This window comes from Gavialis gangeticus, unplaced genomic scaffold (assembly GCF_001723915.1).
Source record: "Gavialis gangeticus isolate Ggan-Ray unplaced genomic scaffold, GavGan_comp1, whole genome shotgun sequence".
Lineage (NCBI taxonomy): Eukaryota > Metazoa > Chordata > Crocodylia > Gavialidae > Gavialis > Gavialis gangeticus.
This window is the reverse complement of record NW_017728994.1, coordinates 20,785,184-20,803,697: the sequence shown is the minus strand read 5'-3', so window position 1 is coordinate 20,803,697 and position 18,514 is coordinate 20,785,184. Positions and strand designations below refer to the sequence as shown.

The window sequence follows — 18,514 nt, the reverse complement described above, 5'->3', positions numbered from 1 at the left end:
TTGTACTCGGCCTTGGTGAGGCCGCAGCTGGAGTACTGCATCCAGTTTTGGGCTCCACAATTCAAAAAGGATGTGGAGAAGCTTGAGAGAGTCCAGAGAAGAGCCACAAGCATGATCAGAGGTCAGGAAAACAGACCTTATAATGAGAGGCTGAGAGCCGTGGGACTATTCATCCTGGAACAGCACAGGCTCAGGGGCAATCTGGTGACCACCTATAAGTTTATCAGAGGTGCTCATCAGGATCTGGGGGAATGTCTGTTCATCAGAGCCCCCCAAAGGATGACAAGATCAAACAGTCACAAACTCCACTGTGACCGATTCAGGCTGGACATAAGAAAGAACTTCTTTACTGTCCGAGCCCCCAAGGTTTGGAATAGACTGCCACCGGAGGCGGCTCAAGCACCCACTTTGAACGCCTTCAAGACACATTTGGATGCTTATCTTGCTGGGATCCTATGATCCCTTCTGACTTCCTGCGCAGGAGGCTGGACTTGATGATCCTCCGGGGTCCCTTCCAGCCCAAATGTGTATGAAATCTATGAAATGCAGAAGGGGTGGGGGAGAAGAAAGGAAAAATCAAGAAGGTGAAAATTTCTTCTGCTTTAAGTAATATTAATATTTGGGTTTTGTCACCTTCACCTCAATCCTCTCCCCATCAATCACAGAGTACTGTATATTAGGGCTACTTTGATCCACAATGGAACACCTACACAAGGTAAGGAGGAAGATGAGGGGTACATAGGACCTGTGCCCTTGATGCTTGAAATGCTTGAAAGTGAAACAACATGACTTATGTACCTTACCTCCTAGAAAACAAGTCTTGTACTGAATCAATGGTGAAACACCCCTAAGCAGCAGTGGCTATCTTGCTAGGCTTGCTGAAATCTGAAAATATACCTTTCCTCAGTAAGTACACTATGGCCCAATGTTTGGTACAAAAAAATGACTGGCAATCTTCTTAGACATTCCAGAGCTTGAAAACCAGCTCATGTACTTTGCCTTTGTGGACCAATTTTGAGCTTTCATACATGAATGTACACTTTTTTTTATGGGGAAGGGGAGGGTTTGCTGAAGGGTAAGATGGCAAGCAGAGATGCACTGGAAAATGTCTCATGCCTTTCAAATTTCTCTTACAACCACCCTAACAAATTGTGGCAATTAACATGCTGTTAGTGTTAGATGTATGCAGCCAGTACAGGTGCTAATAATTGAAAAAGCATTTAGAGCTTTTACACCCTAGCTGAATATTTCATGATGTGCTGCATGTTTCACTATTTACTCAGTGGGCCTCTGTCACTTCAATCTTCCCTGACTGCTTTGACTGGTGCTATAAAGCTCTACCAAGATAGAGTGACGGCTTGTCACAGGCAAACTCCACTGACTACTGCAGCTCACTGGGACTAGCTGTGAAGGTTGTCACGACGTTCTGATGGAATTCAGCAAATGTTTTGTGACTAATACACCCAACATTTGTCGGCTACCATTAGCCATTCCCTGTGACCCCCTGTAGTCTGTGTAGATGGCATTAAGTTGTAATGAGAATTTGTTGCTTGTGTTACACTAATCACACTAACTCACTGACCTTTACTTTCACAAGTTAATCAGCAATTAAATTTTAAAGAATTAAGTCCACAGGAGTCAGAAACCTTATAGGTAAAATGTCCCAGTGATGTGCATGCATAAGCACATGCATGCACAGATACACACACACACACACAATTTTTTATTATTATTTTTTCATCATTCTCAGAATTGCTAAGACAACCTATATCTCCTTCTCTTAGATTCTTCCTCAATCTACTAAGGCAAGACATTAACTCATTCAGCTGTTAGCAGTCAAAGTCCTGGGTTTGCCTTTGAATTGCGGTTGATTTTATAATACGAGTTCTGGTTAATCTCTGAGCACCCAGTAACAATTTCCCCACTACATGATAAATATTGCTAGAACATGTTTCTCTTTATATATATACATTTTTCAACTGTCAGGAGCCTTTTCAAAGGGGTTGGTTAGCTCATCATGTCTACTGAAGAACTTGGTGTAGAGTACTTTCTCCAAAGAACCCACCAAGTAAAGTCAAAGTATCCTTTTTCTGGAGTACCCTTATATCTCAATAAATATTCAGACTATGCTCCTGAGATACAAGAACTTCATTCATGAGAAATTATGAACTGGCCAATTGTTTTCAATGTTTATAAAGCAAATTAAAAAGAGGGGCAGCAAGTATGCCCTCAGTTTTTAGCAGTTCTTGTTTAGAGTATATTAATCTGAACATGTGGCAATTTGGTGGAACGAGAGAAAAAGGGCCTGAAAAAAGCCATTCTCTAATGTCAGGCAAATTTGTACAGATTTCAGAAAACTGGATAAATGTGGACACTTTTTTTATTTTAGTGATCTGTAACATCACTAATACAGCTTCAGAGTGGAAAGTCTAGTGTAGATTGTCCTCTTTCATTTAAACCAATAAAGCTAGGTACAATCAAAAAGCCTGAGGTGAAATTGATCTAAGTTATGTGGTTTTCTGCAAGTGGCATAATTTAGATTGGTAGCAAACAGAACACACATTTGCCCTTTGGTGAGGGGGGGGTGGAAATCTTAGACTGGATTCCACCATTTTCAAACCAGTCTATGTTTGTTGAACTTCTGTTCTATTATGGGTGTAGACTGGTTTCCGATCACTTATAGTTGTAAAAGTGTAATGCTTGTACCTGGCCTAAGTCGACTAACCCCTTTAAGGAAAACTATGTATGATGCAGTCATTATTAACAACTTAAAACATAATCGATTCTATCCTAAAGTATAGTGGGAAGTTAATATATGCTATGGCACTTAGAGGTGGCTGTCTGTACATCAATGGTATGGAAAGTGATACTTGCATGCATACCATAACACTTGCACAGTTTATAGATTACTTCAAGATTCTTGCAGGGAATGGGCAGGGAAAAATATTATACAACTGTAAGGCATTATTACAACTAACCAGTTATTTTTCAGATCTGCAGAGCTGGGTCATATCCAATTTGGGTCACAAGTTAAGGATCATCAGAATACACCATTTGCTAGTTTTCAGTTGACAAGTGTCTCCATCAAAGCCTATTTCTATTTTATTTGGTTCAACTTAGAGTAATGGAAACTGTCAGCTCAGAGGGTAATACTGGTGGGGCAGGGGTAACACAGGTCAGCCCCTGAAAAAACAGAGAGAGAGAGAGAGAGAGTCCAAAGAAGTGGGAGGAACCATTCCTCATACTAAGCCTAGATTAAGATATCGGTCATTGTTCATATAGACTGTGGATATTTCTCTGGTTATACCAGATAAATAGTCTCTCTTGTTTATTTTTTTGGTTTTTGTTTTTTTGCCCCCGAAAGGTTGCAGAAAGGTTGACTTCTGAGTGTCACTTTTACTGGACCTTGCTAGTCTTTGAGCAAGTTCACTGTTTGGTTGGGGAGTTTTCTGGACTGTGGATCAAGAAAAATCCTCAGGCTTATGAAATTCTCCTTGGCAACTAACTGAAAACTCAGCTTTACAATGCCTCTGATTTTTACATGTTCAGGGACACTAATGATAATGACCCTTTGCTGAGTATGCTACTTGTCTAGAGGCCCATGTCAAGTACACCACTCAATTCAGAGTGGACAGGGACAAACTATTTGTTTGCTCTTCAGGCCCCTTGGGCCCTGTCAGATGTTATTTGTTCCTGCATTAAGAGGTAACTTGACTCAGCTGGGCTGACATTCCTTCTACTCAGTGTATTTCACTTGTGCAGTTGCAGTTACAAAAGCACTAAGTGACAAGAGCCCCTAACAGTTCTTTTAAGTGGCTTTTTAGTTGGGAATCTAAATCTTTTCATAACTTTTATTGGTTACCACTGAAATCAGAGTGACTACTTTTTGACCAGCCTGGCTACCAGATACACTGGATGCTGCCAAACCATAATTAACTGGATTGTTCATCTATGACTTGTAACAAAAACGGAGACTATGGGGTGAGGAACAAGTACATTTATTTCTTTTAATGATATGAGAGGCATCAAATGTTTCTACCTTTTCTGTCTATAAATGCCTAATGAAAATTAACACTCAGCATGCCCTACATGACTATTACTGTTACGTATTGTTTTGCTTCCTTTCTTTTTCTTCCTTTTGTAACTTGGCCTTACAGAATGTGCCAATTCGCACAGGATGTCTCCTCAAGAGAAGATGGCTCACTTCTCTTTTAGAGGCTTTTTGTTGCTGTCATTTAAAGCTCTAGTCGAAGGATTTTTGCAAATATTTTCTCCTGCAGATTTAAGGGCCAGATTCTCAGCTGATGTAAATCAATAAAACTTCATTAATATTAAGGGAGCTATCCAATGACGATACAGTTTTACGTTTCTCGTTTGTTGTCTAAATATTTCTCCAGTCAAGCAGTTGATATGACCAGTATCATAACTTAGAGGTTCTACACCAGATTCATCCACCATGTTTCTTTGGATGTGATCTTGTATGAAACTGGAATTGTGCTGGGTTTCCTAATTCTCTCCATATTCATGTAAGAGATGTCTAATGTCCATTTACTTTGGTTACTAAGGTAATTGTCATCACGTACTGTAAAACAGACATCTATATTTGGTAACATCAATTTGTCTCTAGTGATAAAAGACAAACTCTAGTGATAAGAACCTCACAATCTTGTAAGTTTAGATTTGGATCAAATTAGACACTGCAGCTGAACTCTCCAAAACCCCATTCATTCACTGAAGTGTAATTTTTTGTGTTCTATTGAACTTTTTTGTGTTCAGTAAGCATGGAATTTTACCCCATAGCACACAGGAAAGCAGAGGATCATCTTCTTTGAATGAACTTCCATTCACTGGTTTGCTCCCTGTGACAGTGGACATGCTGTATTTCTGCTGAGTTTGGACCCTCTGCTGCCTGTAGGGTTGATCAGGAAGTGACTCAGTAGACCTCTGATTACATTTCACAATGGAATTTGTGTGCATTCTTCCTGCTCTACATGCTTATACCTCCTAACACTTGAACTCCAGCACATCAAAGTCAAATAATATGGACAAGTCTGTTAAATGACATTTCCATTGAAAAACATCTAGTTGTAAGAATGTCTTTTTCCTCAAATTTTTGGGAAGAAAAACAGTAAATATCAGGAACAGACAATACAGTATGTTTTATCTGACAGGAAGCATCTCTTGTCCTTAGATGACATTAACTAAGACAAGCATTAGAGTGGGCAGAGGATCACAACATTTCAATTTAGATAAGTTCTGTATTTTTAAAATGAGATAATCAAGCTTAATTTCTTTTCCATAGAAAAGGATCTGACCACTTACTCGGTAAAACTAAATTTTTTTTGGACTTAATCCATTTTTTCCCTATTTAAAAGCTCTGAACCAAAATTCAGCTTACCCTACATGGATATTGGGTAAAGTAGAGGGGACATGAGGTAGGAGTAGGGGGAGCTTGAAGATTGGAAGAAAAAGGTGAGCAAATAAATTCAACAGTAAAAAAAGAGGAAGAAAAAAACAAAGTAGATTTGGAGGCTTGGCAAAGTTCTGTGCTCATTGCTCGACCTGTATTTAGCAATTCTGATGTGCTACTGAGCAGACAGCTCAAGCTCGGGATGACTACTCTCCCTCAGTCCCTCTTCAGCAGGCAATGAAAGCAGGCTCCACTTTGAAAATTTTCCCCCATCATGCAAACTGACACAGGCATGCTTTTCAAAAACCCACAGCCAATCTGTTGATCATTACTTATTTACAAAGGCCTTCGGGCAGAAAGTCCTGTAAAAACCATACTTGATACGGTATACACTAGCTTTTTCTGCTTGTGGAAAAAAAGTACCCCTAAGGCTACCTCAAACCATCACTTTCTATTGCACATAAAATGTACCGTGTAACACTAAAGTATTTAATATATATGGTATAATATATCTACAGGAAAGGCATTTGTGTAGAAGTATGTTACCCTGTATTTGGTAATTTGATGTTTTGCTGAAGGCTATGACTTGAAAAAGCCTGCACCTAGTACAGAGGACCTGTCATCTCAGTACCCAAGAGCCAGTAGAATAAAGAAGTACCCTTAAGCAGCAAAACTTTGACACAGCTTTGAAGCATATGAAAACAGTATAACTCCCCAGAATTATTATTACTCAAGATCAAAGAAATGAGGCATACTTTACATAGCAAACAGGGACAGTGCACTCAGCTCCAAATGCTTCAGCTTTCTCTCTCCTTTCCTTATTTTATTTTATTTTTACTTTCTTAAATTTTGGCAAGGGGGAGAACTCCCACATATTTCAACCTTTAAATGGGCAAAATTATTAGCACCAGATAAAAAGATTATCCAAAGGTGAGCAAATTGAAAATGATGTTAGCATGACAACTGCCATCATAAAAATGAGAAGCTTGGTGGTATGCTCATTTTATTCTTCCTCATAAACTGTAAACAAGCATGTAAATCAGTGTCACACAGCAAGGCTGAGCTAACGGAAAGGCAGAGAACTTTTAACGATACATTTAACAGAAATAGATGGTCAATGGGAAAAAAAAGACACAGCTGGGTGCATTTTCCTCTGTGAATCAATCTTGCTTTTGGTGCTGTAGTATAAACACAGATGAAGAAGACATGCAGAAAGTCTGCCCTTGAATATGCCCTAGATTGCAGGAACAATAAGGAGAAATGGAAGAATCTTCAACTAGCTAAGGAAATTCCTCTTCCACACTCTGTAATACAAAGTGGGAAATTGTCTGGCTATACTGAAAACTGCTAAAGGAGCGTGGTCACTGCCATTAAGTGAACAAGGTGCTGACTGATGAATATATTTTACATGTGTGGGTGTTGGTTTTTCTGTCTATGTGCATGTATGTTTATATATAATGTGTATATATATTTATATAAAGATACATATACAACAGAACTATGATGTTCAACTCTGGTTTCAACCTTGATCTGAATTTCTAGCTTGGCCTTTTTCTAATTATACATATAGACAAACCAAGCAGAACAACCTGCTTGCAGACAATTCAGCCACAGTGAAGCTACATTTCTAGTGCCTGGTCTTGCTCCCAGTGACTTCAACAAGGGGAAATAGAATAAAAGATCCATGCTGTTACAATATAGTAATATATCCCAATTACAATTCCAGACATAAAGAACCTCCACATAGAGGGAAACTGTCCCGCGGAAAGGAATGGCTTAATTACATGAAGGTTCTAGTGGTTTAAAATACTGTATATCTGACAAGAGAGAGAAAAATCCACTACCCACCAGAAGATGTTTTCATTATCCACTTTCAGAGTATGTAGTATCTTTAAAAAAATCTTGTATTTCATAATTGATATTGCTTTTACCCTGAGTAAAACTGCATTAGTTTTGAACTTTGCTTTGGCAAGCACATAGATTATTAGACTTTTTTATCAGTCAAAATCAATTAACAGAAATTTGATTTCAATCGACAGGATAAAAGGAAGGTAATATTCAGGTTCATTTTTGATTGTGATGATACATCTCACATATGGCCTTAAGTACAGAAAACAGTACTCAGAGGGATTCCAACAAAAAGAGAATTGCCTGAGGCAAACTAACCACACGAGTTCCTCTGATTGGTTAGTGCTATCATTAGTGCCACTGCTGTTTAAGAACTACACACGGACAGGACAGGGTGACAGCTAAGACTTTAAAGCCTATGTATTTTTCAAACAGCTTTTCAAACTGTTTTTCATGACAGAATTTTTTTTCAGCTCTATCATTAACTGCTGACAAGCTGACAGAATAAATACTTCAGCCTTTCAGAAACTATCTAACAATCTTTTTCTTCATCCCCCTCCCCCCCCGCTTTTTTGAGGTTGGGGGAGCTTGAGAGGAAGTGGGGGAGGAAAGGAGATAAAGATATGAGTTTCTTACAATCTTACGTCTTACCTCATCAGTTTGGGTGAGGAGTTGGGTGAATTTCGCATGCTTCCATTTCGCTGCTTTTTTTTGGGCGACAGCGTCGGCGGCTGCTCATCTTCAACTGGAAATATAGGCAACTCATGAGATTAAGAACTGCTCTAAGCACAGCATGAAACACAAGTGAAATAGCAAAGAACACACACTCAACGTCCATTCACGCACTGATACTTCATTGCTAATATTTTAAGCCCAACAGTAATAAAAATCAAATACATGTTAGTCAGAGTTTGTTTTGAAGAAGGAGAGGAAAGGAAGAAAACCAGGTTTTTGAACACAGAAGTTCAAATTGGTTTCATACTTCAAAAACAAAAAGGGGGGGAACAGCAATCATGTTATTCTTAGAGTTATTTTCAGTTAATCTGTACTACTAGAGAGTAGAATTAGTGCTCTTCTATATACCAAGAAAGATAAAATGCTATTTGAAATACCAACATAACAGCAGCCAGCCTGCTTTACTAATGAACCAGATATCAATCGGTTCTTGTTTCTCACATGCTAGACAACCAAGTCTTTATGAAGAGATGTAAAATATTCAATGCCTTGATGTTCAATGTTTCAGTTAGTTAGGACTGTGAACATAGTCTGTGATTGTGAAAAGATCTCCAGCACAATTCAGACTTCATCACTCCACCCCTTTCAAAAAGTGGAGATATCATAAGAGGATTAAACAGAAAGAGTTTGTATGGAAGTGAGGGACAATACCTGTATAACAGAGAATAAATGTGTTATGGCAAAAGATCTTTAAATGAGGATGAAGTGCATTTTCAATGAAAGATCATTTTCCCAAATGTGAAATTGCTTATGATTACTATAAACAATACATAATTTGGATGACGTATAGTATAATACTCTTTGCTTATAATAAGTTATGCATTAGTATTAAACTTCCATCATTACTGCTTAAAGATGGCTACTGCAGTAGATGATTAAAAAACAGTTACACTGGCTATCCAAGGGTATTGTCTGTGAATGTAGTGTTTTCTCAAATTCAAACTAGTGCTGTAATTTCAAAAATCAGAATAGGCTTTTTCCATATTACAGTTAACTGAAAAACAAACGAGAAGATATTGTAACTGAGGCCTGGGTTACTTTAAAGCTAAAAGGAAAGGTATTAGTAGTTGTAGCTATGTTAAAGGAGCTTAGTACACATTAGCAGTGCACAAGCAGAAGCTGGGAAAAAATTCCATTTGTAATAAACTATATAGGAACCAAAAAGATCCCCCAAACCTGGACATGTCACCTAATCTAGATTTGCCTAGAAATGAATTAAGCAATATCTTTCTGCTATAACTCTCTTCTGACACTACTTTATTACAGTCCACATTCTAACCTGTCATGTCTGTCTGTTTTCTGGAGTCTGCTATGGAACTTCATTTTGCCTGAACTCTCAGAAGGCAATAACGCTATTTTTTAAAAAACATCCTGGCACTGCCTAACAAAACCAGGGAGTTAAAAAAATAATGTCTCAAAAGAGTGATGTAAAAGAGATTTAATTAGAAGTGAGAAGTGATAACCTTACACTAAATATTTTATCAGACTTATTTAGCCTCTTTTTCCATTTCCGGAATATCTGCAAACAATGCAATTTCTTTCTAGGTTGATTTTTTTTTAACTTTAGACATCTTATATATAATTTTGAACAGTTTGCCAACTGATATTAAATTGTTAAGTTGTGTTGCGTAGTTGTGATTGGTTACGTAAGTCAGGTGGTGAGATAGCTGCTGAGTATAAACATTTCCATAGCCAATACTCAAATACGAACATTTAAATTTTTCTTTTCTTTTAAAATTCCTTGCAACTAAACATGATTGTTTCACTACTGTTATTTGTAAACTGGGTAAAATATGCACAGACATTATTTTAATAGGATTTGTCCAGCTTTTATTATAATATAGCGCAGATTTCTGAGTATTCCATGACACCCCTTGCAAATCATTCTCTGGAAAATGATAAAGCCCTGTTTTAAGCTTATCTGTCAAGAGCAGTTACATACATTCCACACAAGCAATAAGTTGCTTTTAAGATACACTAGGCTCCCTTACTCTTTACCGAATAAAAATATTCCGTGCAAATCACACAGAGAATTACCACTTGAGAGATTAAAGGAAGTAAGAATCACAGAAAATGTTGCTTGCAGAAAAACAAACAAAAACACCTACAAATGATTCTCTCTGCCAGCAATCAAAATTCAGACCTTCATCTAAATTAATGTGCTACTCTGGGCTACAGAATGGTTATCAGAGTCTAAAAGAAAAACACTTTTTATAGCTTTCAACTAGTACAAGGAAACACTTGACCCAATAGGATTATTTGCAAAGTCTTACTTTAATACAGACCATCTGTAGGAATATTATGCCCAGAAACAGTTCTTGAACAGTGCAAAATGCTATTAAAGAAGATATTTTTTCCAAGCCTTCATCTGGTTAAAATAACACATCCTTGCTGCTTTCAAATGTTAAAGTCCAATGAGGATCTTTCATCTGGCATGTTCTAGCATTTGCTCTTTGCAATACTACCAGATGTCATGCCATATTGGCCAATTGGAAAACTAGGCCTTATTAGTTACCATCCAGAAGTACTATCTTTTCAAGACTGGGTTTCCTAACAGATTCCTTTTCGATTACACTTACAGTAAGCAAGCTTTATTCTTCATTAAGTGACTATCATTTTTAAACAACTGTGTAACATGTAACAATCTATTTACCTGTAATGTTCTAAAGTAATGTGGCTCGGTAGTTAATACTTGTTACTAAAACATTCTGAGAGACCTCATTTCAGTAATAAAGCTTTGCATTAAACAACAAGTATTAGACAAAGGAGCCATTTATTTTCATTGTAGCAATGAAAGATCATGTATCTTAATCATATCACATTTGAATCTGGACTTTATTTAACAGTGAAATCTGCGTGTACAGTTTAGAGTGCGTCTGCAACTCAGAAATGCAGTCACATTCCCTTAAAGGAAAGAAAAATAGTCTGAAGCTGAAATATATGAATGGTGCACAATGGAGACTATTAACTATGGCTTGGCTCCCAGTAGTGTTACAATGATAACTCACAAGTGGCTTCTTAGTCATAGGTAGGATATAAACCATATTTAATTATTATCCTTTATATATTCTATCAATTTCCTGAGCATTTAAAGAAAGTAGATCTAGCAAAAATTTTAGTTAAGCCATAAAATATAATTTTCATTTCATAGTTCCTGTGTCTGCATGTGAGAAATAAAAATTAAATTAAAAAGGAGTCTTAAATTCACTATCTCGGTTAAAAGACAACTGTATTTGAATAATGGGCTGCAATTTATGACAACTTAATTCTAATGTTACATGTTTAACCTACTGCTTTTGTTAATGAGAAAGTGCTCCCTGTTTTAATATTTTGAATTTCTTGTGTGCTGTGAGGATTGTGTTAAAATACAGTCATAGTGTATTAGGCAGACTTTCTTTACCAGCTTTCATGAAAAGTGCAAACAAGTTCAGGAATCTGACGCAGAATTTTATAGGATCTGAACTCAACCCAAACTCTGAATTCTCATACAATTCTAGAGCTTGTTTTTGCACATCCCTAAGTATAACACTTAGTGTACTGTTGTAACAACCCAGTGCTCACTTGTCTAATAGGCACAGAATCTAACAGTTTTACAGATCAGGAAGACTCCGTGCTAGAAAAATGTCAGGCAAGTCTAATGAGGCTTCAGATACTCTGGTTTATGCTGGAGTTTAATTTAAAGTTACACTGATGTTTTAACATGTTTGCTTATTCTTGAGTAAAGAGGATTCATTATTTCAATGACATAACCTCTAGACAATGTTCCATGAATTGATTTAAGATGTGCTAGTAATTTTAACAGCCTTAATGCAGAGCTGAACATCTGTAACAACATATTACTTGACTTTTATTCTCATTTTGGTTTTAAACAAAATAAAGGGAATGTCTTTCAAAAACAGTGGACACGTTCCTAACTGGGTTTTTTTAGTATGTTGTTACCTTTAAAAATATATACAGTAAACTGTCTCTTTCTTTTCCTTTGCCAGCTCACCTAACAATAACATTCATGGCTGCCTGCTTTATGGTTCTCCAAAGAACCTGCAGCACTGTTGACATTTAAGGTACCAAACATCATGCCAACTTGAAAACGTTGTAAATGCATTGCCCAGAGTAAATGTTTTAAGGCAAATAAGCTATATGAAAGATAAACTACAAACTGCCCAGAAACATTAGTTGACTAGCCATCTCAATTAAGTTATTAATCGCCACATCTGGGGAAGCCCACATCTGTAAACACTTAGCAGACCATTAGTAATGTCATATTCACATTGAAAACAGATCATAAAACCATGCACAAACCAATCTGTTTTGCCTTATATATCCAGCTAAGGGGCTACCTACGGAGATCTTGGTTCAACCCAGGCTTTTGGGAGTGGTAGCGATATTTTACAGGCAAGCTGAGTGCCCTTTGCAATCTACAGTAGGTAGATTTTCCTTGTTCAACAGAACTCAACAAGTTAAGATGCAGCAGAGAGGGATTGTTGGGTAGAAAGAGGCTCCCTTTACGGTTATTAACAAGTGGAACAGGTTCCAGGATTCCTTCAGTGGGCTTGGCACCAACCAGTGCATTAGTAGTTGCATTCTTGAATTGAAATGAATGTTTTGGGTAACTTGATCTAGCTGCATTCTTTACTTCTAAATAATAAGAAAAAATGGAAATTAACTTTTTTTGTCCAATAAGTAATGTTTTCAAACCACAGGCATGAATCTATTCTAATATTATAGAAAATTACAGAATATTAAAGTATCTGTTTCCACAGATAAAATATAGGTTTATACCTGCAGCCTTCTCAACTTCTTTTTTAAAGTGGCTTTTTGTGTAAAAGGATTATTCCACAATATTATCATCTTTAAGCAATAATCCTATCCACAAGTAGGTATGTTTGAAGCAATACTTATTTCCCACATATTGACAAAGGTCTCAGATCTTTTAGCTGTAGATGATGATTATTCCCTTGAATCTACTGAAAATGACAGGGAAAGTACTTTAATAGCAACCTTGTACTGTAAAGAATGAATCATAAAACAGGTAAGATTAACAATTTCAAATTTGTGTTACTATAGAGATGGGATTAAATTCATATTTAAGCACCTAAACAAGTGTTATAGCTTAGTGGTGCAGGACACTAACAACTTTGCCAAAGTTCAATACATGGCATCTCTGAAAATGAGGCCAACCTATTTAGGTGCTTAATTACAGGTTTAGTTGGAAACTGCAAACCTTCATTTTCTCTTTTTGGTGCACAAAACCTAATTTGATTAAACAAAACATTAAAATAAAGCCAAAAGTGAATATCACATTCTGTGAAAAACAGTTAAAAAGTATCTTAACCATTCAGTAAAATTGTACATTTTGATCTCCTTCTGTTGCTGGCTTCTTATGAATAACTGGCTCACTGAGAGATAATAAGTGCATTCTTGAGTCAGTAAGATATTTTTGACCTTATTATATAGTATATTGTCTTATATAAGGATAAGGAAGGAGGAGTTTACAGACTAAGAATTTTACTGTATTATTTCCATGTTTCAAATTTCTCCAATAAAATCTGACAAAGTAGCTCAACAAGCATTTCAGCAGTCAACATTTCTTTGCTTAGTTCACCACTAGTGGAAAACCGGATGGATATGTATGCAACATCCACATACTTGCTATTTGTTTCTAAGATTACCCATCTTAATACCGAACTTGCAATCTCACATGACCATTGAGGCTGCAGCCAGAAAAGCATGGCCATGAGGTATGTGGTCTACAGCCCTAGTTGTGGCGACACATACCACACAATCAGGCATTTCCCATGGTGCTACCTTCCAGCACAGGGGATTTTTTTTTTGACCCAGGGAGATCCATGCAGAAAAAAAAAAGGGCAGTGCACATGGGGCAGCACGTACCACCAAAAACCAGAGCCTGGCTTGGCAAAGCCATACTCTGGCAGCCAGCCAGGCTCCCAGCCACAGGAGCACCATGGCTACAGCCTCCCTGGCCTCCAGGAAAGGCTGCTGGGGCCAGCACAGTTGCTGACCCCTGCCTCCCATACCCCACCCAGGATAAGATGCCATGCACCAGAGGGCATGTGGCACGGGCATTCCCTAGGTACAAGTAGCAGTGGCACAAGGTGTACTGCTGCTTCTTGTCCCCAGGGAACCAAACATCCGTGCTTGTCTGGACGTGTCCCCAGTGTCCATTCTAAGTCCAACAGACTCTACATTGAAAGTTTGATACTATTTTCATGAATGTGAACAGGAAGATTCTGACTTATGTTAGTGAAAACTGGAATGGAACCTAATTCTCAAACTTTTTCTGCTTTTGTGTTATTAATTCTAAAATAGAGCCAAATTGTAATATTATAAGTAGAGCTCAAAGGTAATTTATGCCTTTGATTAACTAAATTCACACAAATAAACCTGTGTGTCTCACAAGTAAACACATTCTCAGGAAATCAGATGGCTTGCCTGGGAGATACTGTTTGTCAGACCTCATACTACTAAATCAGACCTCATACTACTAAATCTTCTATTTCTCCAGAAAAAAAAGCAAACAACAAAATACATCTAAACAAATTTGTCTCCCTATGCAAAACTAGTAGCCAATACTAGTATTTGAATACTTTCTGAAATAAAAACAAACTTGTACCAACCACAGTCAATAATGTGAAAATAATCTTCAAAAATTTACATAAACCAAGATTTATTAAATTTTCAAACTTTTGCATAAAAAATAAAATCCTTTCTAAAATAGGAACTGGAAATGGATTGAAGATCTTAAAGCCTTCCAATCAAGTAATCTGAGAAGCATATTAGGCTTTGGGACACTATCTTAAACTGCAGTATGTCTCAGGTATTCAGATAATGCATTAATGGATAATATACAAACACCCACAAATATCTTACTAATAGGGATTTATCTCCTGGTAATCATCCTTGATTTTCCTTGGCTCAAATTCACTTTATTGCTTTAAGGTAAAATTCTACCTTTTATGTAGATATATGCTATACCACCTCAAAACAAAATAAAAAACAAAGTAATGGAGTTGACATAGGTCCCATTTTTCATCAAATTATTTTAGAAACACTAACTCTACCAGACCAGATCATCACTGTGGTCAATGTAATCTGTTCCCCTCTAAAATAAGTAGAACTGGATGCTTCAGAGTAATATGAAAGAAACTTCATGGTGGGTGATTATGAAATAACATTCACAGAGAAGTATTTTTCAAGTCCTATTAATAAGTGGTTGACTTATGGCTATTTATCATAGGGTTTATGTTCTATTATAATGTTGCTTGTATGATATTTTACTATTTATCTTAGTTGAGATAAAATATTAGCTTTTACATTTCTCTCTTTGTATGTAATTATATATATTTTTGTCCAAAAGACATTTAAATTTAACAGTTATTTTAGACAGTTTGCAATATGTATATTTATACTGGGGTAAATTTTTAAAAACTAAAGACAGCTCATATGTATCTGAAAATATGTCTGCAAGCAAAAATTAGCCATTTTAGGCACAAAGTATATATATTTGAACTTCACAGACCACAGCATGGATGAGTGACTATGCATGCTCATAACTTTAATGAATAATGTAAGCTCAAATATTTTGCTTGCTAACCAGTAGGAGCTGTCATTTTTTATGCATAATTCAAATTTAATCGGGAATGGTGTTTTCTCCACTGTATGGATTTGATGCTGATTTGGACTGGACACAAATATGAGGAATAAAACCACTATTCATTATATAGGACCTAGACTCCAGAATGCTATTATGCACCTCTTCTGCTTTGGTATGCTTGGCACTGGTACTACTTAGGTTAGGTTATACAGCCCTGTATAATTTTCAAGTTAGCAACATCCAAGCCAAAAATAGTTTATATACGAGCATAAAGATTTTGTGGGCAAATCCAGTGATACAGCCACTGAAGAACTTCCTTTCACTCAGAGAAATTAAGTCTTATTTAGCTGAAATGGTAAAAAGGCCTATATTTTGGTACTACTGGTTATATATTTTATTTCTGTAGATGACATTGGTATCTGTGTTGTCAATGACAATATAGTCCTCAAACTGCACAGGACCCTTACCACAGATCTATAAAGCAGAATTAATGTTGGCGAGAAACAGATACACTCCTATATCTTTTGGGGAAGCATTAAACAAATTACTGAGAATGCCACACAAAAAATAGTAAATGAGAAAAATTAAATGATAAAATTTCAATATACACAGTGGTCCTCATAAAGAGGTCAACATTTACTATCCTTGGGGCATGTCTACACATTAACACAAAGCAATAACCACTGGTGTCATTTGTTACAGAGTTTATTGCTCCTGGGTGCCATGTTTACACATGTGCCCAGGACCACACCATGTTGAGCTATACGTGCAGTGCTGTGCACTAAAGAGTGCCACTGTAGGATAGTACTTGTATTGAAAAATACTAACCTACAGCAGCATTTATTAGTTTAGTGCAGCCTAATAGGGCTGCATGTGTAGACACTGAGATTTTACTGTATAGCTAATTAGTGTACTCTGCAGTAAACATCTCATGCAGGTGCACCCTTGGGGTCTAAACATAATGTGATTTTTCCTAATCTAAGGACAGGAATAAGTATGTTTTGGCAAATGTTTCCTATGTAACGACAACTACTCAACATGTTGTGGTCAGAAAACGTATTAATATTCTCCTACTAATAATACCTATCAAATATCAAAATGTATATAGAAGTATCAAATTTATGCATACAGAGGAAGATTTTTGTGGTAGTAATGCATGCAACCCTGTCAGAGTTCTCAGATAGCCTTCATCCTGGGTAAAAAATACAAGGTTTTGCCTGAAGACAATATTAACAAACCATGTCTATATATTTACTATTTCAATAGATTTTGTTTGTTATAATGATGGTGATTTAAACAATTGTCAGCAGGGATCCAGGTTTTCTATTCACAATGGAAAAATGCGGTAAAACCCAGATTGTTTCATTTTAAGGAGAAAAATGCAGGGAACAGTGGGTTTTACCCCTGCAGGCTGGCAGAGTTCCAGCCTGCAAGGGTCTGAGGGGAGCGGGAGAAGGGCAATCAGCAGGGGGCGCCATGTGCATGCGCACAGTTACACATGCGCATGGCTGCTAGGCAGCCTGGAGAGCAGCTCCTTGCAGACAGATCTAGTGGTGAGGTGGGAAAGGGAACTGAGGCCCCCAAAGTGAGGGAAGGAAGGAAGAAGTTGGACATGGCTGAGGCTGAGGCTACTGCCCAGCCTGGGCACTGTGTGGGGCATGGGATGGGGCTGCCATGCAACTCACCTAGGTGGGGGCTGTTTCTCCAGTGCTGCACATACTCCCGTGGGAGACATGGGGGGCATGTGCCCCCCAGATTTCCATGCTAAAATACCCCAAATCAAATGCCAAAATGTATAGGTATTTAGAATGTATTTTATTATAGTGATTGAAGCACTGGTAGGCTGCCAAATTGCTTTAAAATTGTAAATATATCAATAAAACATTGTGTTCAACTGATACATATATATATAGTGGCATTTCATTTTAATCATGGAAAAACATGGATTTTGGAGATTTTAATCAGAGAATTTGTGGGGAGGCTTTATTAAATCAGAGAAATTGCGATTTTTAAAAAGACAAAACTAGGATCCCTGATTATCAGCAAGTTACAGCCATTTTAAAAACAACCAACATGGTTAATCCCATGCCTATGGCAGTCTAGGGTTTTTTTTTGTGAATATGCACTTGCCTTAACTTAAAAACAGGCCTCAGCCTTAAGCTAAATGCACAAAGACAGAATACCAGTACCATGGTTTCAGAGATGGCTAAAACTGGCTTCAGCATGATTTGACTAGAAGGGGAGATGAAAATGTGTTTAAAAGTGTGTGGGCAGTAGTGAGGGAGAAAGAACGGGGTGGAATAGATATATAAAAGGAAAACCATTTTTAATTGGAATTGTCAAGACTTTCAGCTCTATCTGTTCACCACTGTCTAACAGCATTTTCTTTTATAGTCAGCCATCAGCTACAGCTATCACTTCCAGATATGTCATTTTTGGTTTTAACCCACAACACAGCCTCTTTTACTCTCTGTGAAGGGTGATGGCACATCATTGCAGAGGTAAGTCACATCAGCAATACCAGTACAGCATTTTCTACAGTATATCATCCCCGATTTGAATAACTAATTGAATTCTTTCCCCCCATAATTTTCCTTTCGTCTTTCTCTTAAGCAAATTCCTACTTTAATCCCCAAAAGAACAATCATTGTTTTCCTGTAACCTGGCATGTTTCATATAAAGCTCAGCTCTCAAACTCATGAAGTGATGGACCATGATGACTTGGAGCTCCTTATTACTACATGCAAATAGTCAATATGTTGATTGAGCTTCTGGCTACCAAAGTTGTTTTTATCTGAGTGACAGTGAACATGACTTCCCTCTTTCAATGACAAGCCTGTTTCGACTTTGCTACCTACCACTTTGTGAATCAGGCAACTGAAAATACCCACAGCAATTCCTCCTTGAGA

At 37.2% G+C, this 18,514-nt stretch overlaps 1 protein-coding gene across 4 annotated transcripts in view; it reads right to left on the bottom strand.

Moving 5' to 3' along the window:
• KCNMA1 (potassium calcium-activated channel subfamily M alpha 1) overlaps positions 1-18,514 on the bottom strand; it is a 1,434,006-nt gene that overhangs the window by 200,579 nt on the left and 1,214,913 nt on the right. For all 4 annotated transcript variants that reach the window (XM_019502361.1, XM_019502362.1, XM_019502363.1 and 1 more), the window contains one exon: positions 7,910-8,003. In XM_019502361.1, the coding sequence (XP_019357906.1) occupies positions 7,910-8,003 (94 nt within the window). The remainder of the gene's footprint in view (positions 1-7,909; positions 8,004-18,514) is intronic.